At 40.1% G+C, this 25,699-nt stretch overlaps 2 protein-coding genes across 2 annotated transcripts; one reads left to right on the top strand and one right to left on the bottom strand.

Moving 5' to 3' along the window:
- The first annotated feature begins 9,835 nt into the window (after positions 1 to 9,835).
- LOC130730361 (probable calcium-binding protein CML15) lies at positions 9,836 to 10,827 on the top strand. Its single transcript, XM_057582383.1, has one exon. It carries the CDS (start codon positions 9,943 to 9,945, stop codon positions 10,429 to 10,431), a length of 489 nt encoding a protein of 162 aa, XP_057438366.1. The 5' UTR covers positions 9,836 to 9,942; the 3' UTR covers positions 10,432 to 10,827.
- A 136-nt stretch (positions 10,828 to 10,963) lies between these two features.
- Positions 10,964 to 18,539, bottom strand: LOC130730277 (putative phospholipid-transporting ATPase 9). The gene is made up of 12 exons (XM_057582276.1): positions 18,317 to 18,539; positions 17,614 to 18,100; positions 15,666 to 17,014; positions 15,443 to 15,553; positions 14,648 to 14,924; positions 14,344 to 14,432; positions 14,146 to 14,254; positions 13,479 to 13,688; positions 13,047 to 13,172; positions 12,528 to 12,626; positions 12,016 to 12,207; positions 10,964 to 11,920 (listed from the first exon to the last, which is right to left on the bottom strand). Exons 2-12 carry the CDS (start codon positions 18,007 to 18,009, stop codon positions 11,318 to 11,320), a joined length of 3,561 nt encoding a protein of 1,186 aa, XP_057438259.1. The 5' UTR covers positions 18,010 to 18,100; positions 18,317 to 18,539; the 3' UTR covers positions 10,964 to 11,317.
- Positions 18,540 to 25,699: the final 7,160 nt, after the last annotated feature.

Here is a 25,699-nt window from a genome sequence, read left to right as displayed (position 1 = left end):
TACCGCGGCTCTCGCTCCAGGACCTTTCTTGACCTCGCTGGATGGCAAGCCGGCCAACACTCTAGAGGAATTCCTAGCCCGGGCAGAGAAATTCATAAACATGGAAGACGCCACGACCCTAAGAGCCGCGAGTCAGACACTCGCGATCAAAGGACCGCAGAAGATGAAAGAGCATAAAGACCAGCCTTCGACCCGGGAGTCCCGACGGAAGGGTCAGGACGAACGGAAGCCGAAGCGGAAAAAGTATGATAGTTATACCCCACTGAACTCCTCCCTCTCGCGTATCCTGAGGGAGAAAGCCTCCACCGACCTCAGGGACCGCCCCCCTCCGCTCCTGACGAGAGGGGACAAGCTGGATTACAAGAGATTCTGTGAATTCCACGACAGCCCGGGCCACAACACGGACGAGTGCCTGAACCTCAAGGACAAGGTGGAGGAACTGATCAGAGCAGGCAGGTTGTCCAGGTATGTAGCTCTGTCGTCGAGTGCCCCCCCACGCCCGCGCTCGCCACCCCCGAGGCGGACACCAACCCCTCCTAGACACCGTGCTCCAACCCCTCCAAGGCACCGTGCCAGATCGACAAGACAGGACACCACCGCGTCGCCGGAGCCCAGAGCGCCGCGGACGAAGCCGAGAACGTAGAAGAAGCCCCGACCGACACGGCCGGGATGAAGTTAGAAGACATCATGGAAGTAACCTAGTCAGCGTTGGTTCGATAGCCGGAGGGTGGGCCGCAGGCGGACCCACTAACAACAGCCGTAAAGGAGTACCCGCATCATCATGTCCACAGCCGGAAGGCCCCGTCCAGGGTCCCTCCACCCCCCAAGGCAGAAGGTAGCCATCACCTTCACGAAAGACGATTACAGCGAAGATACCGGCGAGGAAGATGATCCCATCGTCATTTAAGCACTGATCGGAAATGGTAAGATCCGAAGGACACTCATCGATACAGGTAGTTCCGCTGACATTATGTTTTATGACGCTTATAAAAGCTTAGGGCTATCGGTGAAGGACCTGCTCCCCTAGACCATGATTTGATCGGGTTCACAGGGGACAGAGTCCTACCCTTAGGATATTTTGATACTTGCCTTTCCCTGGGAGATCATAGGATTTCCAGGACTATAAAAGCTCGCTTTCTGGTGGTGGAATGTCCAACGGCGTACAACGCCATCCTTGGCAGGCCAAGTCTCAACACCTTCAGGGCGATCATATCCACCCACCACCTGATGCTTAAGTACCCCTGGGCAGGAAGGGCGGTACCAGTACGAGGCAATCTCGAAATGGCGAGGAGCTGCTACAACTCCAGCTGCAGGCTGGCCAGGGAAGAAAGAAAGAGAAAGAAGTCCAAAGCCCACGACCAGCATGACACCTTCCACGTTCAGCACACCAGTTTTATGACCGACCTCGACCCCCGAGTGGACCAATCCAGAGACGATCAGCGCCTCAAACCCGACGGGGAGTCCCGCCCTATCCAGGTCGGTCCCCTTCCGGAGAATACCACCAACATAGCGCGTGGCCTCCCCCGAGATCTCTCCAAACGGCTAGAAAATTTACTGCTTTCCAATGGGAAGTTGTTTGCTTGGTCGTCGGCAGATATGCCCGGCATCGACCCCGCATTCTGCATCCACAAGCTATCTGTCGACCGGAAGTTTAAACCGGTAGCTCAGAAGAAAAGACAAATGAGCGCCGAGAAGCAGCAAGTTATCCAGCAACAGACCTCAGAGTTGCTTCAGGCTAGGATCATTCGGGAGGTCAAATACACTACTTGGCTCTCCAATGTGGTCTTGGTAAAGAAAGAGAACGGGAAGTGGCGCATGTGCGTCGACTACACAGATCTCAACAAGGCATGCCCTAAGGACCCTTTCCCTCTACCGAGCATTGATGCACTTGTAGACAACTCCTCCAGGTACGAATACCTCTCCCTCATGGATGCCTATTCAGGCCACAACCAAATCCCAATGCATAGGGACGACGAGGAGAAAACTGTTTTCATCACTGATCGGGGCACTTACTGCTACACCATGCTGCCTTTCGGCCTCAAGAACGCCGTGGCAACCTACCAAAGGATGATGACCCGTATCTTCGAGGACTTGATGGGAAAGTCGGTAGAGGTCTATATAGATGATATCATAGTCAAGACCCCGAAGGGAGGAGATCACGCAGCCGACCTTGCGGTCGTCTTCGAGCAGTTAAAGAAGCACAACATGCGCCTCAACCCAGACAAGTGTACTTTTGGCGTTCGAAGCGGGAAATTTCTGGGATATATGCTGACCAACCGTGGAATCGAATTGAACCCCGACAAATGCCAAGCGATCATGAATATGAAGAGCCCGCGCACCGTCAAAGAAGTCCAACAGCTAGTTGGTCGAATGGCCGCGATCGGCCGCTTTCTGCCAAAGGCCGCTCTCCGGGCACTACCCCTTTACACACTCCTAAAGAAGGGGGCCACCTTTGAATGGTCGGAGGAGGCCGACAAGGCATTCACCCAGCTGAAGGAGATCCTTTCATCCCCCCTATTCTGACCAGCCCTAGACCAGGGGAGACATTGTACCTATACTTGGCAGTACGGGAAAAGGCAGTAAGCTCTGTTCTGATCAGAGAAGAGGAGGGAGTCCAACTACCAGTCTATTTTGTCAGCCGCTCATTGAAAGGTGCGGAGCTCAGGTATAAGATGCTGGAGAAAGTAGCGCTGACCTTACTAACCACGGCTCGGCGGCTGCGGAGGTACTTTCAGGCTCATCGTATCGTCGTACGCACAGATCAGCCGATCCGACAGGTCCTTCATAAACCCGACCTGGCTGGTCGGATGGTTAGCTGGTCCATCGAGCTCTCCGAGCACGACATACGCTACGAACCCAGGAGAGCCATTAAAGCACAGGTCCAAGCCGACTTCTTGGTCGAACTCACAAATGAAGAAGAGCCCCCTGCCGAGACTACATGGGTGGTCAACGTAGACGGCTCGAGTAACAAAGAAGGTGGCGGAGCTGGAATCGTCTTGCAAAGCAGCACCGGGATGGTGGTCGAGCAATCCCTCCGCTTTAACTTCCCAACCACAAATAATCAGGCCGAGTATGAGGCCTGCATTGCGGGACTGGTCACAGCTCAAGACCTGGGAGCGAAGGAGATCCTTGTCTGCTGCGACTCACTCCTGGTCGTCTCACAAGCGAATGGACAAGCTCAAGCTAAAGATCCCATCCTAGAGCAGTACTTGACCCATTTGAAGCGACTGGCTTCAACCTTCACCAAAGTAGAATTCTGCCACGTCCCCAGAGCCCAGAATGATCGTGCGGACACTCTGGCCAAATTGGCCAGCACAGGAAAACCTGGCCTGAATGGAACGGTCATTCAAGGGACCCTAGCCCTCCCCTATGTCGCTGACCCCAATCGTCCACCGGGACAAGTGATGATGTCGGTCACTACGGAGGAGGACTGGAGGTCCCCGATCCTCAAGTTCCTCAGATCTGGGTGGTTGCTAGAGGACAAGGCCGAAGCCAAGAAGTTGGCAAGGTGCGCCTCCTGGTACACCATAGTTAACGACGACCTCTTCAAGCGGGGATTCTCCACCCCCCTTCTCAAGTGCTTGCCCAAGGACCGAGCAGCTTATGTCCTAGCGGAAATCCACGAAGGCAGCTGCGGTCACCATCCGGGTGGGCGCTCCCGTGCCCGGAAAGTACTCTGAGCCGGCTACTACTGGCCCACCCTGGAGAAAGATGCCGTAGATCACGTTAAGCAGTGTGACCCGTGCCTTAGGCACGCTAACCTGCACAACGCTCCTCCTGCACGTCTTTCCTCCCTAGTCAGTCCTTGGCCTTTCCACCAGTGGGGCATGGATCTATTAGGCCCGTTTGACACAGCCCCTGGTCAGCTCAAGTACTTGGTGGTTGCAGTGGATTACTTCACCAAGTGGATTGAGGCTGAGCCACTAGCAACGATTACCTCAGCTCGAGTACAACGCTTCTTCTACAAGAACGTCATCAGTAGGTTCAGAGTCCCCGGGGTCCTGGTCACTGACAACGGGACCCAGTTTACCTCTAAAGGGTTTAAGGATCTCTTGGACGGGCTACACATCAAGCAGCGGTTTACCTCTGTCGAGCACCCCCAGACAAACGGGCAGGCAGAGTCAGCCAACCAGGTCATCCTCCGAGGCCTCCGGAAGAGGCTAGGAAAGGCCAAAGGCGATTGGGCCGAGCAACTCGACCACGTCCTGTGGGCATACCGCACCACACCGCACACGACTACGGGGGAGAGCCCGTACCGCCTCACCTTTGGCACAGAAGCAGTGATTCCGGCCGAAATAGGGGAACCAAGCGCCCGAACGGCTGGATTCGACCCCAGCCAGAACGACCAACTCCTAGAGGAGGACCTTGATCTCCTGGCCGAAAGGAGGGCAGTTGCCAACTGCAGAGAGCTGATCGCAAAACAACATGCGACCGTTCGCTACAACAAGAAGGTAGTTCTCCGCTCCTTTGCCACGGGGGACTTGGTCCTCCAGAACGCCAGTATCGGAGCACGGTCAACCGAACGTGGAAAGCTAGCAGCCAACTGGAAAGGCCCTTATAGGGTGACCGAAGCAACCGGCACAGGAGCATACAAGCTGGAAACTCTAGCAGGAAAATAGATCCCCCGCACCTGGAACGCAACCAATCTGAGAAGATACTACAGCTAAGGCACTACCGACCCGGCACCCACTACCTGTCTTTACGTTTTCCTTTAACTTAGTCTTTTTTAATTAAGGGTACACACCCATCTCGTCCAAGTTTGTACACGGCTAGAACCGCAAACTCTAAGCGCAGAAATGAAGTAGTTTTTTGTGTTGAATTCGAATTATTTGAACCGATCGCATTAACGAACGACTAAGGAATTAAGACCCGCCGGGCACGAAATTATTAAAGACCCTCCGGGCACAAAGACCCATAGGGCACCAAGACCCGCCGGGCACGAAATTATTAAAGACTCATAGGGCACCAAGACCCACCGGGCACAAAATAATTAAAGACGAGTAAAGAAGTAAGAACGTGACACTAGATTAAAAAAAAAACAATAAGTTCTTACAAACACAAGATGAAAAATAGGAACAATAAGTCTTTACAAACGCGAAGCAATAATTAGAAACAACAAGTTTACACAAACACGAGACAATCACTAAACATGTTCAAACTACGATTAAAAGCAGAAACTTCAAGGAGCTGGCTCGTCCGGGAAGGTTGGAGTAAACTGCTTCTGGTCGTCCAGCGTACCGATCTTTCCCCCCAACACAACCTTCCTATAATGAAGAGGACCCACGTCCAGTCCCGGATGGACCACCTCAAGCTGGGCCAAAGCATTGTCAAAGGAAGCCTTGTGTATCTCCTTTAGATTCGACCTCATCTTCTTTCTCTCAGCCCCCAGATCGGCAACCTTCTTCTTGAGCTCAGCATTCCTTGTCTTCAGGGCCTCCATCTCCTTGAGTTCTTCCTCTCGAGCAGCCTTCTCGTCTTTCAGTGCCTGCTCAGCTTTCTCTGCCCGGTTGCGCAGCCAGTCGTTGTCCTTCTCGCTCATCTCCAACTTCTCCGCAAACTGCCTGGTCTTGGCCGTCACGTCATGCACTTCCCTTTGCAGTTTCACCTTGGCAGCAGTCAGCTCTTGGACCTCCTTCTGGGAACCGGCCAACTCCTTCTCCGCCTTAGCAAGCTTACGCTCGGCTTCGCTCACCTGCTCCTTGACTTCTTCCACGTCGAGTACAGGCCCCTGCTGCACATGACGAATGACGGAGGCAGTCTGAAGCACTGCTTTCAGAGCATAGTTCAAGAGGTTGAAGGGTTCCTTCTGGCCCAGGAACGACTGGTCGAGCTCATTGTACACCAAAGCATCGACCTGGTCGTTATGCTCCTCCCTGTCCACCGCCTCGCGACTCCACATGGAAATTGGCCTCGGCAGACGCACTTGGGCGATCGGGGTCACTCGTTCAGGAGAGCGACTCTCGCCACCCGAGGAGCGACGCTTTCTCTTAACCTGGCGCTCTAAGCGACCCTTATCCCCCTCAAGGGAACCCTCCGGCTGACGTTCGGGACTCACCCGACCACCTTGGGGCCCCGCCCCTGGATCAATTGTTTCTTCTTCATGGGCCGGGGCACCCTGACCGCCCCCAACGGAGTTGGTCCCGGTTACCGGTTGCCCCTGGTCGCCAAGTCCATCTCCCTCGTCTCGAGGGACCTCGCCCTGTTCCCCCTCACTGTCGGTCTCGACCTCGTCGATTGGTACTTGTAGTGCGGCGACCAAAGCAGCGTTAATCTCCATCTTAGCACCTTCATAGGAGTGACAAGAAGAAAGTTAGTCAAGCAAAGGGACACGTATTACTTTAGACATAATGATAATGACCTACTCAGCCGAATCTAAATCCATGACTACCCATAATTGAAAACTTAGCTTCAAGAAGAATGATTTTTCAATGAATATAGAGAAGTTTGATCTTATATGCTAATGAAGCTGAAAAGATAAAACAAATTAAACAAAAGCCAAACCCATTCTTTCACCTTTATACCACAAGTCTTTTCAAAAACATATAGGCTTCAAATCAGGATCCCCCTAATATGCACAAGTTTTTTCCTTGTGTAACTTTACACAAGGCCGGTTCAACCGGATTAGTTTTTTTAATTAATATTTTAATTAAAAAATATGATTTATTATCTAAACTCAAATTATTAGCCCCAATTATCAGCCCTAAAATTATCAGCTTCGTTCTTCATCTCACTATAACAAAAAAAAAGCTTCGTTCTTCATCTGCATAATGATTCTAGATCTGCCGTCGTCCCGCCTCTGTCCCAAGCCGTCCTGCCGCAGTCTTTCATCAAGGGAGAGTGAACCATCAAGATCCACCTTCTCCTCCTTCACCCCAAATTCCTCCCTTCATTTCACGTTCACATAGAAAAAAGAGAAAAGGAACCACCTTTTCTTTTGATTCACCTCTCGGAACGAAACACAGTGCCATGTTCCGCGCGAGCAACAACCCGTGAACGAGTACCAGTCGCTGTCCACGTTGTTCCCCTTTTCATGGGCCGCCGGAGACGTCGTCGACACCTCCCGCCTCGCCGTCATGGGCCTCTCCTTCGCCCTCGAAGAGAGTGAATCAGATAGGGACGCTCTAACGTTGTTGATGCCCAGATCTAGAAGAAAGCTTCAATCCCAACCACTACTTCTTGTTACTGTATTCAGGCAAGATCTGAGTTTCCCCCTTTTTGAATCTGGGTTGTTCTTCATCCACCCACCTACAAAAAGATCAGAGGAGAGTGAATAACATGTTCCAGATCTATTTTGTTGGTGATGGTAACGGATTTGGTGATGTTATGTTCCAGATCTGATGGAGGCTGTGTTTATCAGATCTATTATGTTGGTGTTGGTGACAGATTTGGTGATGGAAGCCATGTCCATCCACGTTAATTTTTAAAAATCTAAACATGATTATAAATTTGAAGAATTTTGGTGATTTATGAGTTTAGGTGTGAAGGCTAGATTGGGTCTTTTTTTTTCCAGAAGTTGATGTTCTTCCATGTGGTCATGTCTTCCACAGCACATGTTTACTTACAGAGCTCATTGGACCTCCTTGTCCTCTATGCCTTAGCCATTAGTAGGGATATTCATCCTCCTCATTTTCAAACACTCATCAAATTTGATTATAAATCATGTGAACAAAAGAAAAATTAACACAACTTATCAGTGGGGATAAGCGCTGAGGCATTTTCTGGGTTCCCCGTAGAAATTGGTGATGGGTTTGGGGTTGGGCTATCTAAATTTAATAATCTGGGGTCAAATTAATAAATCACATTTACAATTAATTAAAATAGAGAAAAACCGGTTCACCCATAAAAATGGGTTAAACCGGCCTTGTGTAAAGTTGCACAAGGAAAAAACTTGTGTATATTAGGGGATCCTTCAAATCATGCAACATCTTAATAGCCTCCCTTTTACCTTTATTCTGAAATTGAGAAATAACATTTTTCCTATAAATTAACTACTTTAAAAAGACAGCCAAATTAGATTTATTTAACATTAACTACAAGGGGTGGCATAAGTGGTGAATGTGCATATCCTTAAGGGATTTCGCCTAGGCTTATGGCACGGGTTCGATCCCCTCTGAGGTCAAAAATAATACTGTTGTGGCCAGGGACACCACTACCATATCCCGAACCAGATTAGTGCATGGGGCCCCTTTTTCCGTGGAGACTGGTGGTCAAAGGACAAAAAAAAGGGTTATTTAACATCTGATAATTGTTACATTTAAATTCTAGCATAATAGTAAATCTAAATCTTCCAACTAAACTAAGGCAATTAGCACGAGATACTTATTATTATTATTATTATTATTATTATTATTATTATTGAAATTCTTGATGTTAAACACAAAGTTCCAGACAACGTGTATAACATACAAGAGATAAACCACAAAACAAACACAGTAAAAACAGAAATGCAGTAACGAAGAACACTGAAAATTGATTATTCAGTTCAGTGCAACGTCACCTACGTCTAGAGGGTTTTCACTCGGGAAAGGAAATTCACTATCAATAGTATTGGTACACTCGGTTTTGTATGAACAAACCTTGTTCAAAGCCTACCTACCTACCTAATACTACTAGTGTCTTTCTACTTAGGACTCTCTCTAAGTATGAGACCCCTCTCACTTTCTCTCAATCACTCACCATAGTAATTGAAATACTAACAAAATGACTACGAAGAGATTACAACTCAACTAAAGAAAACAAACTATATGTCTTATGATGATCAATGACGACAGTAGAGTGGTGGACAAGAAACACAATAAGGACTCACAAGCACAACCCTAAGAACACAATTGTTTGATGATTAACGCACACTCAGCAGCTAGGGTTGAGTCTTCTTATGTAGTCGTTCTTCTGCAGGCTTTTACCTTTAGTGGGCTGAATGAGCAAAGAGTCCAAAACATAACTATGGAACAAATCTATTTGTACAAGATTTGATCACATTAATATTTTCTCCATAAGATAAAGCAGAATCAAATCCATTTTCACAAGATTTGATCACATAATAATACAATCCCCACAGACACGCTGAAGCTACAAAAAGTAAGAGTTGAGGCGCACGACCATCAAACCAAACCTTCTGAAAACACATAAAGTCACAGCACTTTGAAACATACAATGTTAGAGCATCGTGTCCCAAGTCTTGACAAATATAATGTTTTAGATAAATGCATGCAATCAAGTATCAAAAGAAAAATAATTATTGTTATTATTATTATTGTGAAAATATGTGCAATAATTAGGAAACATAATATTTTATATACAAGTATACTTTTATTTATGTACAAGTTAGAGGGTGAAAAGCTTATACTAATACAAGAGTTAACATTCTAATGAAAAAAAAAATTATATTTAAACTAATAGAAAAATATCTTTTACACAACTTCAATACTTAAATTTTTTTTTTAATGCTTTTAGGTTGTCTAAATGACTCATGTGGATTACTAACTCACAACTCAATGGACCAATAGAATTTTTTATAAATAAAATATAAAAATTATAACTACTTATTTTCAATGTCTATGTGTTTGGACGATGAGTTATTTAATTCAAAAAGTTTCATGTATCATTAGATAACAATAATTTTAGTTGTAACTATATGCATAAAAGTGTAATAATTGGTCAAACTATGTTATGCAGAGTTTTTTTAATAGCATCATGAGGGATTAGAGAACAATAATATAATGTGTATCGCACGAATGTTACCTCTGACCCATCCAAAACAAACCAATGATCTCTTCCTACTATACTAAAATTAGCACATCCTCTCTGCACTTCCCAACAACATGAATTGCAATTCCAATTTTTCTTTCATTCGTTCGTGGGTGTGGTGGGTGGCACATTCATTGTGTCCACACACTCATTGATTCTCCCTCTGATATCATTGTTTCATTGATAAAAAACAACATGTCTGAGCTTCAAGTTGATCAACTCGGCCAATTACGTGAAATCTTCGCCAGATTCGACATGGACTCCGACGGAAGCCTAACCATTCTCGAACTCGCCGCATTGCTGCGATCATTGGGGCTCAAACCCTCAGGCGATCAAATCCACATGCTGTTAACCAACATGGATTCAAACGCCAACGGGTTCGTGGAATTCCACGAGTTGGTGGACGCCATTTTGCCTGACATTAGTGCAGAAACGTTGTTGAATCAGGAGCTGCTGCTCGGGGTGTTCAAGTGCTTCGATCGCGACGGGAATGGATATATATCAGCCGCGGAGTTAGCCGGAGCAATGGCGAAAATGGGTCATGCTCTCACGTATAGGGAGCTCACGGAGATGATCACGGAGGCGGATACAGATGGAGATGGTGTTATTAGCTTCAATGAGTTTGCCATTGTTATGGGTAGGTCAGCGGCGTCTGAGTTCTTAGGACATGCAGCATTGTGGTGACGCCGCGTTAAAATTAGTAGGTGTTTGAAACATACAAGTGGTAGGGATCCATATCAATTTGAAGCAATAAAATAGTTGCTTTTGGAAAGAAAAATCCATATCTAGAATTGAAACCAAACATGCCGTGTTTCCTTAATTTCCTTGTTGTTGTGCCCAAATGGCAAAATGGCTGCATGTGAAAAGGGGAGGGAAGATTCTTTGACTAACATGTATATTCTTTATTTTTTTATTTTTAATGATGTAGTGTGTACTATAATTTCATTTTTCTTTGGTTATAGGGTATCTGTTTAGCTGGTTGTTGGAAATGTGCTATATGATTGAGAATTTGATGTGGATGATCCTCAATTGTAATGAAATGATCAAGGAATCAATTAAGGATGTTTGGTTTTTCCTCACAAATCATAACATATGTTCTCTTATGTGTTAAAAAATGAATTGCCTTCGATAGAGTTTATGCAAACCTATGTGATTTGCGGGAAATGTGTAAAACATATATATATCTTTACAGGTTGGTATGGCTTGTCTAAGAGATCATTCAGGACACCTTGTCTCTCAATTTTTTTTTTTCACTGTAAAATTTGAGCACATGGAAGATTGTTTCTGATGAACGTACTTTTCCTCTGTTCTACAACAAATATACAATGATACATTATTGACTATAACTTTTATCTGATCTTGTAGCAACCTAAATTTTTCATTATTTTCTGACAAAATATCCAGGCCTCAGATACCTAATAGTTTGTCTCGTTAAAATGTGTCTCTTGATAAAGAAGATCCCTCTCTACCTAAGAACTAACATATTACAAACTTATGTCTATCTTCAGATTAAGAGTTTTCGACACAACAAAACTAAAAATATACATTGCTTGTTAATGGTTTTCAGCCCTCAACTCTTGGATGCTTTGAAACGAGCTGTAAAACCAACTGTTGTGTGTCTTATTGATCTCTGTCGTACAATATTAGCATATTCTGGATCACTTTCTTGCCCATCATTTCGTATCCACTGTATCATTTGATGGAACATTGGGAAGAACCGCATTTGGATCGAAGCGTAGACGAAATACGGAAAGAGGGAAGCAACAAGCACAAGCAAAGTGATGAGCCAGTAAGATGGTGCAGGAGCACAAGCTTCAACAAAGACCTTGTAGGCAGTGGTTGATAAGGTTGGGTCCATGGCTCCATATGCTAGGAAGAAAATATACCAGAAAAGAACACCACCCCAGATGAGTAAATGTTGTATGTAAGTGAAGTAACTGATAGATAATGCCATTTGGCAATTCACCACCCACACAACACAAGTGTACATGGTGGCGCCAAGAACTTCCAGCCCAACAACTTCACCGCCTTTGCGGAACGCTTGATTCTCCATTGCGTCTATGCAGAAGAAGAATATTATGGTAGCGCTCAAGACTCCATTGAATGCCCAACCAAGGATCCTTTTCCAGCTAAATAGGACATTTTGTACTCCTTCTTGATATAATAATGGAAACTAAAAAAGGAATATAGAAAGAAATGTCAAGAGATAAAAAAAAATTGATTAGTACAGTAGAATAGCATTGCAAGGAATTGAATTTAAAGGGATACCTTGAGACATAATCTAGCAGAGATATCCTGGTCAAACACTCCCAGAGCAATTACAGGAAGAGAAGTGAAGAATACATTATATAGTGATAGGAACCAATCATTATATGCAGCTTGCCCTGAGAATGAGGCATAGATCTCATAGAAGAACAGAGTGAAGCCAAAAACAATGTTCTTGTAAAAGAAGTAGCAGATCTGCCAAATAATAAAGAGATCAACTAATTGAAGGAATATGAAGTGAGAGTAACAAAGAGAAGAATCAGAGGTTTATCTTTGGTAATTGTCACCCCAAAAAAATTGTCTAGATTACAGAAGAGTTTATGTAGTTCACTGTTTTAAGTTTCACAAAATTTTAGTCTAACAAAATAACCTATTTTTGAAGTATTGATGTCAGCATGGGATTTGTTGTAATGGAATTAAAGCAATGAAATAAGTACAGATTATGTGTGAGGTATATTAAAGGGAGAAAAATGTGTCTTAATGTAGTATTTTTAATTTATAGACAAGATTGTTACCATTGATGAGATTCTTCTGTAGCACCAATGTCCATGCACAAGAAGTAAACGCTCTAGAAAGCGGAATTGGGCAATTGCAACATCACTTGACATAACAGCCTAAAAATTCAATGAACCAAAGGATAAGTAAGAATTCACAACCCAAAAAGGACTACAAAAAATTAAGGATCATTGTTATAGGAAGGTGCCATGAATCAACTCTCCCAAAAAAGTTGGGTGAAGGCACATGAATGGTCTTATATTATACTTCTAACACGCCCCTCACACAAGAGCTGACTTGGGTTTAAAGCGTGAACAATGCATATAGGTCCACCTACTATATGTGCTTAAATTTAGAATAATAGGGGCAACAAGGATCGAACTCTAGACCATTTGGTCATAGAAGCTCTAATACCACTTGTTTTGAACCAACTATCCCGAAAGTTTAAGCTATTGGGTAAAGACACATGAATGGTTTTATATTATACTTCTAATAAAAGGTAAAAAAAAAAGGTTGGAAACGGAATATTTCAGATTTACCTGCATTCCTTCGACACCGCTGATACCAATCCCAATATCTGCTTCTTGGAGCATTCCAACATCATTTGCCCCATCACCAATTGCTAGAGTAGTACTGCCTGTTTTCATCTTTACTAGTCTAGTAACCTGCACTATTATCATAGAAATGCCTTTAGACTTTAGAGACAGAACATGTTGAAATCATCATAGGAGGAGGCTTGCATTGACCTTTATTAGCATATTATTTTGTGGTAAATGTCTCTTTGCCACATTGTCTAGTAATTAACTTAAGCTAAAACAAAATTTTGTTGTTTATTATTTTCTTAAAGTAAGAATATACAACTGGGTTTAAGAATGATAAAATAATGATGAGATTAAATTTCTGCAACTTGAATTATAAAGAAACAAAAGGCAATTACAGAAACTAACTGTAGAATCAGAAGTAAAACCTACAAGTGCTTTCTGCTTGGGAGATGAACGACAGCATATGACAGATGCACAACCAACGGCAAGCGCAAGAAACAAGTCCTTTACATCATCTTCTAGAGCAAAAGTCAAAGATTTTCCGTCAATGATCAGAGCTAAAGCCTCAGAGTTTTCATCAGATGCCGCAAGTAATGCCTTTCCTTCCCTTAATTGATGAAGAACACTTGCCTTAATTGCCTAAAGAATCAGTAAGCTTCCATCATACATCCAATAGTGCGGAGTTCAAAGGGAAAAGGACAACTTAATTATATGGTAGTCTAACATGCTATCATCCTCCATTACAATATAGATCACAAAATAATAAATAATATGGTAAGGTTGCTACCATGTGACTTTGTTGTCACAGATTCGGGCCGTAGAATCATTCTATTGCAAAAATGAAAAGTAAGGCTGCCTACATTAGATCCACAAAGAGAATCCGGCCCCTTCCTAGACCTCGCGCATAGCGGGAGCTTTATAGCATCAGGTTTGTCATTTTGAGTCCCGATCTACCTCATGCATATGACATCAATCAAAAGTGTTGTGCATGGAGTTGAGATGTTGTAACTTAAGTTTTGCATGTCCTTTCTATGCTCTAAATGATTATTCTTTTACCTTCTCATGATATAAAGAAATGATTAGAGTAAGGGTTTACCTCTGCAGCAGCAGACTGGTCCTCCACTCTCTCCAGTGATTTGGTTTCTGGAGTGTCTGAATTAATTATAATTTGCTTCATTCCTTGTCTGAGTAAACTACATGCAAACCTGCACTCACACAGAAAATTATCAAATTAGTGATATCATATAATTTTATCTTAAATGATTTCAAATCTATTGATATACTTCAAATTTACCCAATATTGATTGCTGTTTCCATTTTATCACCAGTCAAAACCCATAGCTTAGTTCCTGCCTGTGCTAGCTTGTCAATGCATTCAGGCACCTGTGTGACATTAACAGATTCATAAAAAAAAAATAAGGAATTGCTGCAATTTTTTATGACAGAATAGACCATGGATAATCTCAAAGTACAAAAACATAAGTTGAAAATAAAAATGAAAAAGCATTTCCATCATGAGTCAAGCAGATTCAATCTGGCGTTTCAAAAGGACCATTGTTTCTCTCTAGTGTCAAAGAAAAACACTATTTGTGACATACCCCATGTTGAAGTTTGTCCTCAACTGCTGTAGCGCCAAGAAGAATTAAATCCTTCTCAATCTTTTCTGCTATTTCGTCTACAATCTGATCCCTATCAGCACTCACAATGTTCTTGGCTTCCATGAATTCCTCATTAAATAGATTGTACTCCTCCTCATCGAGTTCACGATATGCAAGTACCAAAGTCCTCAAACCAGCATCAGCATATTCGTTGATGTGCTGCTTAGTCTTCTCTTCAAACTCCCTTCCATACTTTGCAAGTCGTTCAAACATGACACTTGTTTTGGAAGCCACAAAGAAAAGAAAATTAATGTTTTGAACATCTGAAATCAAATGGAAATAATACTCAAGTAGTTAATTTAAGATAGCCATGAGCTATTACTATATTTAAATTGAAGTAAGACAACAGGCTAAGGGACTTCATGGAACAAAGGCAAAGTTTGAGAATTCAGATGAACTTGTAATCCTTAGCAATGACTCAGAAGGAATTCAAAACTTTGAGTAAAAGACACTTGGCTATTTGTTTCACAAATGAAACTAGCCATGTCATATAAAGGATCTAACGAGGAAGTAGTTAGTGAAAAATTTCTGTCACTCCTCTATTAGTTCACTCCACCTAACCGCCACAAAGAGGGGGCTGGAAATAATCAAATAGCTTCCTCATGAATTAATGAACCTCTTGTTCCAAAAAGTAGGTAACAAGAAGAGTGAATTTTTCCTTTAAAAGATGTCTATAATGGACTCAATTTAATCTTCAAAGTGTTGAATTTAAAAGTGATGAACAAGATTAAAAACCTGTCAGCGCCTTTGCTAAGTAGTAGTAGTTTTCCCTTCTCATCTCTTACAATTACAGACATCCGCTTTCTCGCACTACTAAACTCTAATACATTTAAAAGTTCGTAGTACCTGCAAAAGAGAAATTATATGATTCTTTTAATGCACTACTCAAGTTGCAAATTGCAGATCAATACCAAGATATAGAAAATCAAGCTTAAATTTACAAGATAAAAAACCAGACCTTTCAATTATCTTTCCTGATATGGAATTGAATTCTCGCAGTGAAATAGTAGTCTGTTTCCTTTCATAAAACTCAAATCCAAGTTCTCTGGCTGCAATTACAAAAGCTGCCTCATCAGGTGATTCTGCTTCATATGAAACTTTACCAGTTTCTTCATCAACTTCAGGGATTGCAGTATGGCATACTGCCAACAACCGCAGGAAGTTCTGTATTACATCGCCATGAGGTTCTTTAACCCAGTTTCCGTTCATGATCCTTTCATCCATGAAGTTAAAACCTTTGATAGATGATTTTGTTTCAGAAATTTCTGCAACATTGCCATCTTCGGTTGACTCTTGACCTGAAGGTAATCCTTTTCTCCTTGCTAGAGCTCTCTCAACTTCAGTAACTCCTTGTCCATAGGCGATCCCGCCAATAGAACACTTGATAAATTCCATAGAGTTGCAAGTCAAAGTTCCTGTTTTATCCGAAAGTATAGTATCGACTTGGCCAAGTTCTTCATTCAAATTTGAGGTACGAGCTTGTGCTGGCTGGTCAGTTTCCTCATAATACATGTGCACATCCTGGTTGATGAAAATGCTTTGAAGAACTTTCACAATTTCGATGGAGACATACAAAGATATGGGAATCAAGTAACTATACAACATAAGTGCAGTCAAGAATTGCAGCATTGCCGCAACTGGTGCATTCTTTGGATCATAGTAAATTGTGGTATCATCTGGTCTGAGGTACCATCTCTTCATTACTCCATTTTCAAGGTCTTCCCTTGTCGCGATCCCGAAGAAAATGGAACCAATAAAAGAAAGGGAAAATAAGACAAAGAAAAGAAAGTAGATGATCTTATCCATTCGTTTCTCAACCGTGCTTCTCTTGGAAGGAGGCTCTGTAGAATTCTGCATAACCTTTGTATCATGTCCTGTAAAAATTACAACACCATATATGAAATCTGTGTTTCTCAACTTTGAGTCCCTAAGCAGTAGCTGTTGCGGTGCAAGAGGACATATCTGATCTTCATGTTCCATATTTCCTATGAAAGAGTACAAATTTGCATTTGGATCTTCACATTTGATGATAGCTTTGAAATTTTGAAAGCTAGAGTCTTCTTGTAACTTGGAGGTTTCTTCCAGTGCTTGTTTCAGTTTAAGATTTGTTTCGCCATCAAGATTCATAGTCTCAACATAGCAAATTGCGTCGTCATAGCTCGATGAAAGTAAGATGAGATCAGTTGGGAAAAATTCATCTTTTTCCACCCTTACTATGTCTCCAACTTTCAAATCTCTCCATTTAGAATAGTCAAAAACACCTTCACCATGATGCAATTTAACCTTTCTATTATTCATCTCAATATCCTGATGTGATCATGAGATAATATTACAGACCTAAATTATCAACAATATCAAGAAAAAAGCAACAAGTGCAGATTTTAAAAAAGGAAATGTTAGCTAACACCAATGCAACACTATTATTATCTCTCAAAGAATTTCAGTATACGCTCACAAACTCAGCTTAGATGTGGACATTCAAAAAATAGCGTCAGATACGTGTTTAGAGCACAAGCCAGTTTGTCTTTCACAATTCCCTTAGCACAGTAACCCTCATCAGAATTTTCCAAGTGGTGTTAAAAAATTATTCAAAAACGTATGTGGGTGAGCCTTGGCTCAACGGTAAGGTTGCTACCATGTCACTTTGCGGTCAAGCCAATGGAATCAGCCTCTTGCAAAAAGTGCAAGGTAAGGCTGCCAATATTAGATCCACAAAGTGGGTCTGGCCCCTCCATGGACCTCACACATAGCAGGAGCTTTATAGCACTAGGTTTCCTTTTTTTGTGGGCAACAAAAGTATGTACATTCATAACTTTCTATAAATTCAATTCCTTTTGCATGAAGTTTAGAGAACATAACAACATCTTAAGTAACCAGAAATTTGCATCAAAAGCAGATATCATTACCTGCTTTCGCCGCCTCCAATCCTCAACAGCCTCCTTTCCCATTGTAGCAGTAACCACAGCAACAAGAGGAACAACATTGCTGACGGCCGAGTAAGGAGAGACCGGGAAGAAAGACAAGATTGCACAGATAAGGAAGTAAAAATTGGCCACCCTCCTGAATTGCTCAAATAATGATTTTGGGAGGAAAGTAGCTAGTGTATATTTGGTAGTTCTGACATAATTGTCACCATAATTCAAAACACTCCCTTCACTAAGTCCTGGTTCGTTGCAGTAGATTATCCTTGAGAAGCCAGGGCCTCCTATAAGTGAGTGCTCACCTCTAAATGAAGTTTTCCCACAAGAGAATGAATGGATTCTGCTCAAGTTTTGTTGCCTTTTCCTTTTACCACCAGCCATCTTCTAAAATTGCTATAATACTTACTCCAAAATCTTAACATTTAGCATAGAGTCTTGTATGATTCAGATAATTAGCTGCATAGACTCAAACCTAGATTTCCAAAATCAACAACCAACACTGTCACTGCAGGTATTGAGGCCAAAGCTACTTAGAGAGATAAAGTAAAAGACATAGCATATTGAACCAATGCAATGGAACCATAAAAGGGAGAAAAACAACAACAGAATAGAGAAATTTTTGCGGGAAAGAAGTGATTACAGTGAGGTGATTACAGTGAGAAATATTGAACTTGAACAAAAATAGCACCTGCTTAAAAGGATAGAACCAGAGAAAGACAGCTTCAAATCCATGTCAAGATAAAGAGATACTGCATGGAAGCAAAATACATCAGTGTTGAGAGTTCAAAGTCAAAACTTTGTGATGAATTTATAACTGACACATCAGGGAAATGTTATTTCTCTCATTGGGTTGGAACTTGGAAGATGAAGTTAGATTGATACGACCAGTTTGACTCGTAGTTAAGTTAGGAAGAAAGAGGAGACTATAAACGTGCACACTCCACAAGTCCACATGGTAAGTGACTTGACTCTTGAGTCTTCCTTGCTCAAGAGTTAAGTTCAAATCAAGCATTCAACAGCTTCAACAAATATCTGCTAACTGTCTATTTGATTTTTTTCAATGGGATATTTTTTCTGAGAAATGACCGTACATATTTGAGAATTGATTTGGAAAAAAATGAATATAAATTTGGACCAATGATTATTAAAATTTTGAAAATTAATAAAAAACAATCTCATAAATACAAATCAACATGCTACTCCCTATATTCCTAATTATAAAACTTCATTGAGACAATTACGCTTATTAAGAAAGTATGTAATAAAGTTAATTAATGTAAGTAGTGATCAAAACTTTAGAAACACAAATGTTTAATAAATGCAAGGATGTATAAGAAAATGTGTAATAAATGTTTCTAAAATTTTGTAAGGATCTTAGAGCATCTCCAATGCAAGGTTCTTAGTTCTTCTTTTGAGTTAAGAACTAAGAACTGAGTTCTTAACTACTGGAGGGGATGACGTGGAGTTCTTAGTTCTTAAAACTAGGTTCTTATATAAGAAGTTTTACTTTTTGAGTTTTTAGCATAAAAATTATTTTTTTCTCTCTCATTCATTTACTTTAAGTATTGAATTAGCATTTAAATTTAAATCAAAATTATACAGAAATAAAAATTATTAATATAATGGTATTGTGCGACCGGATGAATAGTGCTAAAAACTAAGAACTTATGGTTGAAGCAAAATCTACAAAGAGTTGCTTAAGGACATGTGCCAGTACAGGCCCACATGAATAATACTAAGAACTAAGAATTAAGAACTATAATTGGAGATGCTCTTATATAAAGAAACACTAAAATTTCTCTAGGAGGTCTTATAATTAAGAACGTAGGTAGTAGTATTATATAAAATATAGTACTCTTGTCGGTAAATAAGACTATAGTGGTATATTTTCTCTTTTTGCATCTTATAGCCTTGTTTTGGTACCAAATTGGTTTCAAACTTTTCATTTCATCGGAATTGAAAATTTCAGGTTATCACCGGATAACTTGATGTTTTAGAACTTACTTTCCCATCAAGCGTTACTTTGAACTTACAACTGACACACACTTAGCGCGTCTTCATTGTTTGTAAACCACCAAATTTAAAGAACCAGCGTTGCAGGACGTGATTCAAATTCCATATTGCTTTTAGCAAGTCCAATGCCAATTAGGAGTTAGTTTCCACAATGACCCTGAAAAAACCTCTAGTCAGAGCTATTCTAATACCATGAGGATCCCCCAAAGTTCTGCATGAATCACAGAGCAAAGGCCTAATATCTAAACAAGAATTTTCTTTGTAATCCTTCCATACCAGACATGCTTAGATCTAGAAGAAAATGACTCATCTGAATGTAATTTAACCCAACTTTCTAGAGGGGATTCTATCTAAGAAAAATAGGTCATTTGGCTCTAACTGCTAGAAAAGTCTGAAACAGGTTCAAGATAACAAACTTCAGGTCATCGACCAGCTTCAAACTCTTTTTACATAAAATCGAAGGGGAGGAATCTCACCTTACAGAAATGACTTCATTTCAAGACCTCCACAAAACATCAAGAACAATGTATAACTAGTTTGATAATAATATAATGTAAACAAGTTTAAATAGTTTTAATGCTTAAATATGTTTTTTGTCCCTCTAAATTTAGGGTTCTTTAGTTTAGATTTCTCTCATTCTTTTTTGGAAAACACTCCTAAATAAAAAATAATGCTAATGTTTCAGCCCTGCCGTCACCTTTCGTCCATTATCTACTGAATCACTTAATAGACACTAACGTGACATGATTTTAGAGGGACCTAAACTAAGGAATCATAATTTTAAAGGAACCTAAACAAAAGAATAATAATTTTAGAGTGACCTAAAACCCAGTTTTTATCATGGTCTTAGGTCTCAATAAAATCATGGTTCTTTGGTTTAGGTCTTTTCAAATGACGAAAGGTGACAGCAAGGGCTGAAACCTCCGTATTATTTTTGGGTGTTTTTTTAAAAAAAATCTTGGAGGACCTAAATCAAAGAATCTTAATTTTAAGGGACCACAAACATATTTAAGCCTATATTTTATAATTCTGCCGACGTGTTATTTTTTTTGCTATATCAATATCAATATATATTAGAAAAGAAGAACTCCTACAAGGCAGATTTAGTGACGTGTCATTCTCACGTTAATTCTTAGTGACGTGTCATTCTCACGTTAATTCTCAGAAAAAAAATTCCACGTGTCATTTTCAGGTTAATTCGCATAAAAAAATACATTTTTAAAATTTAGATTTGATTAGGATTTAGGTTGTTTATTTCTTGATTTTACCTTAATTTATTTTTAGAGTTTTAATTAATTTTATGGTATTTTTATTGAATTTTCGGATTTTTAATTAATTCAAGATTTTATGAGTTTTTATTGTGATTTGCTAGATTTTGATAGTTTTTATCTATATTTATTTATTACCTTTTTAAATTTTAGATTTGATTAGGATTTAGCTTGTTTATTTCATGATTTTATCTTAATTTATCTTATTATTTATTTTTAGAGTATTAATTAATTTTTATGGTATTTTTATTGAATTTTCGGATTTTTAATTAATTCAAGATTTTATGAGTTTTTATTGTGATTTGTTATATTTCTGTAGTTTTTATCTATCTTTATTTAGTACCTTTTAAAATTTTAGATTTGATTTAAAAGATTTGTCCTAATTATCTAAGATTTACCTAGATTACTCCTTACTAAATTTATTTCATCATTATTTAAATAGATTATTAATATCTGAAATTTTTTTTTCATAAAATTTTAAAATTTTAAAAAACTAAAAATTCAATAAAAATACCTTAAAAATTAATTAATAAAAACTACCAAATCACAATAAAAACTCATAAAATCCTTAATTAAATAAAAATCCGAAAATTCAATAAAAATAAAATAAAATTTAATTAATACTCTAAAAATAAACTTTTTCTTCACCTAAAATTTATTTCCATAACAAATCTTGAAACCAATTTTTTAAATTTAATTTTAAATCTGAGAAACTTTTTCATAAAATATTAAAATCTTAAAAGATTTGCCTTAATTATCTAAGATTTACCTAAATTGCCCCTTACTAATACTGCATCAGTCATCTCCTCCCCTACATGTCTCTATTGTGAACCGGTTGGCATAGAGGAAAAATGAGGAAGATTACTCGAGTATGCAACTTGCTTTATGTGGTGCTGATAATTGTGTAAGTTAATAATTGTGTAAGTGTTTGACATAAATGTTTATGCTTCGCTTCATAAAGGTTATTTTTTGTTGCTGAATTTGATTGACCTAATTAGTGAGCACTATATTTGGTAGTGTTGATTCAATTCCTAAAAGCCATGGCCTTTAATTTTCTCTTAATTTGTTCATTGTTCCCTATTTTGTGATTGTTTTGTTTAATTTCATATATGCTTTAGTATTTGTTGGTGGTTTCTGTGATGCTTCCATATCTCTTAAATAAACTAATGATGTGATGCTTTCTCTTATGCAACCCTTATTCTGAATGTACTTAATCGGCCAATTGATAGCAGACTTACATGTTTTTATCCTTCCCATTGCAAGTTTATTTAATTTCATCATTGTCTTCCAGTTTTGGCTGCCAAAACTTCAACTACAATGTCAGCATCATGAAGGCAGAGAAACACTTTCAGAAGAAGGGACGTCCAACAAATTTGACTCAGGATCCCAGTTAAAGAAATGAGATTTAGGTAAGATACTTATTCATATGATTGCTTTCAATTCCAGATTTTGCTATTTTTCTTATTAATTAATATCTTTTTTTTGTGTCAATTGTAAATCGCTTTTAGACATAGTTATAGTCTCTTTTATTTTGCTTTACTATCTCAATAGTGGAAGCTTTTTTTCAATTAGTACATGGGTTAAAATTCTAAATTTGCTTAACTAAAGGTCTTATTCTATTTGATTTTCAGGCAGTTTCCTATTTGGCTCAAGAATGTTTGGGGTTATGGTCCGGGAACTGCATCCTTATACCTGTCACATCCATGGGTATTAGTTGTACTTATAGCTGCATCTTTATAACTCATAAGTTACATTTAGTTTGGCTTCATAACTAATACTTGAACTTTTGCTTAGTGGGAAGCAAGCCTTAACACAGTTAATGAGTTGAATGGAAAGAGAATGTGGGTAAGGAGAATGAATCATATAAAATTTCCTTATTTTCATTCACCAATTTATGGCCTTTGCTCTTGCTATCTCATTTCTTGCTGATAAATTTATAGCTACTGATTTGTGTTGATTTTGGATCTTAGAATTATTAATCTGATCAAATAAGTAACTTTTCCAGCATGTGGTTCATTCTACTTTTCGTCTCCATTTTTTTACTGCAATTCTTGATCTGATGTGGAATGGGGTTAGGATATAAGATTGGCGGCAGAATGAACAGTTCTTGGTTCATATAATGAGGACAGAGACTTTGCTGAGCTCTATGGACATCACTTCTCATCCCAATCTTAGGTAAGGGAAGAAATTTATTATAGCCTTCACACATTCTGATTGCTTAGTATAAAAAGATTATTAACTCTTATCCGGGTTTTATGGACTTGCATGTCTGCTGCTCACCTTTTTTTTGGTAATTCAATTGTTTTCGACTACCTAAACATTATTTCATTGTTCCTCTCAATTTGTTTTGTCCATCTCACATGTGCAATGTAAGCTCTTGCTTGGTTTGCAATTTGGTTTTGTATTTTTTTTTCTATAACAAATGCATCATCTTGCACAATTTAAGATCATTCCCAATAATGTAGAGTAAAAGAAAGACATTCATGCTCCCAACTACCAAAGAAGCATGACAATGATTGATGATATGTGATGAATTTGCAAGAAATGGAGCATGAGTTCTACACCAAGAATAGTATAAAATGTGTTATTCTAAATATAGTTGGTGGCTACTATACAGCTCTAAAGGACCACACTTCTTGATAAATGGTGGCAAAAAAGAGCATGCAAAGATCAATTTTTGTTGTAATGATGTTTCAAGGTGTTGCCACCTATGTAGAAGTAAATCCTTCTCCTATTTTGACACGTGTTACACTGAAAATTTTAAAATCTTCTTTTTAACTTTAGAGATTTTTTTATGCATATGTAACGTGACATATTGTTTTATATAAAAAAGTATCATTATATTTTTTTTAAACAATCATTATACTCTAAACTAATTGATTGATATTATCAAGGTTGTTAGACTCGCGAGTTAACTCGCTGACTCGGTAGACTCGCGAGTCTACATAGGAAAAACGAGTCGACTCGCTGCCAGACTCGTTTTCTGGCCTGACTCGGTCTGACTCGGTGACCGAGTCAAGTTTTTTTTTTTTTTAAGTTAAAAAATCCCAAATTTATTAAAAATCCCTAAAACTAAACCTATTTTCAACCTCTATCGCGTTCCTCTTCCTTCTTTGCTTCAAAAAATCTTGGATGCTCTTATAATTAGATTATATGTTTGTATTTATTCTTCATGTGACAAGGTTATACTTAGTAAATTTTCATTTCTGGTAGACTCGAGTCTCGTCGAGTCTACGAGTCGAGTCTACCTACCCAAAACGAGTCTGCTTAGACTCACGAGTCTGACAACCTTGGATATTATGTTAAATTACAAATAAAATCAAATGAGATACCAACCGAATGCATTCAGTTATAAATGGAGAGGAGAAATTTCTGCACCAAAAATTTATTACCAAAACAAATCTATGTTGGCTAATTTTGTAACACCCCGATTTCGGTGGCGTCACTTTAGTAACCAAAAAGAAATACTTAAGCGGAAAAACGTGAATTATTTTTTTTTTCCGATAATGTAAGTAAAGACAGAAAGAGATGAAACTCTAAAACGAAGATAACAGAACTAATATACAATATGATTACAGCCCCCCACTGTAAGTTGTAAACCACGTCACGAGTAAACCTCCAGTGACGGAAAGTAAAAGAGAGTAACGCCCGTAGGCAAAAGTACAAACCAAAAGAAAAGTCAAGTGTCCGCAACACTATCCCTCAAAATGAGAATGAGTTAGCCCAGATGGCCTAAAACAAGACCTCTTAGTCCAACCAACTCTCTGTGATTTCCGTAAAGAGAACCACAAGAAAAGCTAAAGGTCGGGGACCTACCCTGCCCAAAACGAAAGACTGAACATCAGAGCCAAGACGCTACTCCTACACTAATCCCAACTATGCATCCCCAAGATCGTCGTCTGAATCTAAATCCAAGACGACTATGTCGATGACTGCATCGGTCTCCACAGCTGGTCGAGCGGGTTCTGCACCCGATCCCAAGTCTATAGCAGCCGCGACAGTGGGTGAACTAGTGCCTGAAGAAGTCTCTCCCACAGGCACCTCCTCCGAGGGGTACTCGTCGTCCGAAGGCGACGGTGGTGGTGGCACTCCCAGTCCAGGTCCGCAGTGTACACCCGGTGGCAAGTTGAAGCTGATAGTGTAGTGCCTCCAAACTCCGTGCGTCAGGCTTGGTATCCGGTCAATGCGATCCTCCATTATTCGCCCCGAATAGATAGCTCGGTGGCCAGCGGGGTCGACCACCCATGAGCCCGGGGTGTCTTGGTCCAACATCTCAAACCTGGTCCCCCCCGAAGGGACGACCGTCTCGTACCAGTCCGCCATACTCAACTGACAATGGCGTAGTCCGCCCAAACACACACAGAAGACGCGAGGGTCAACTCCAAAGAATTATATAAATAATAAAACCAGATATATAGGGTAATAATTATTTAGCCTCTCAGGCTTATACGTCTAGGGATAACATCCTAGGGTTGCATATATCACAATGAATATAAAGATCATAATAACAATTAGCATGCCTCAAGTAGGATAAACAGGTACCAATCACACTCAGCAACTAAGTCAGCATGTATGTTGCATGAAATGCAATGCTGGGTAACAAAATGCATTCCGGAAGAAGGATGGACACCATCGAGTCAGCCCTAACACCGGCCAAAGTGGGACCATTCCGCTCGGGCGTCTCTTACACCACACAAAAGTAGTCAGATCAGCAGTGAACCCGTAGGTCTGCCATTCCGTCTTCTACTAAGGACCACCGTAGTGTCCTAAATATGGAAATCCGGGTCTTA

Source organism: Lotus japonicus, chromosome 1 (assembly GCF_012489685.1).
Source record: "Lotus japonicus ecotype B-129 chromosome 1, LjGifu_v1.2".
Classification (NCBI taxonomy): Eukaryota; Viridiplantae; Streptophyta; class Magnoliopsida; order Fabales; family Fabaceae; genus Lotus; species Lotus japonicus.
Note: the sequence above shows the minus strand (reverse complement) of the source record. Positions and strands in the feature narration are given on the sequence as shown.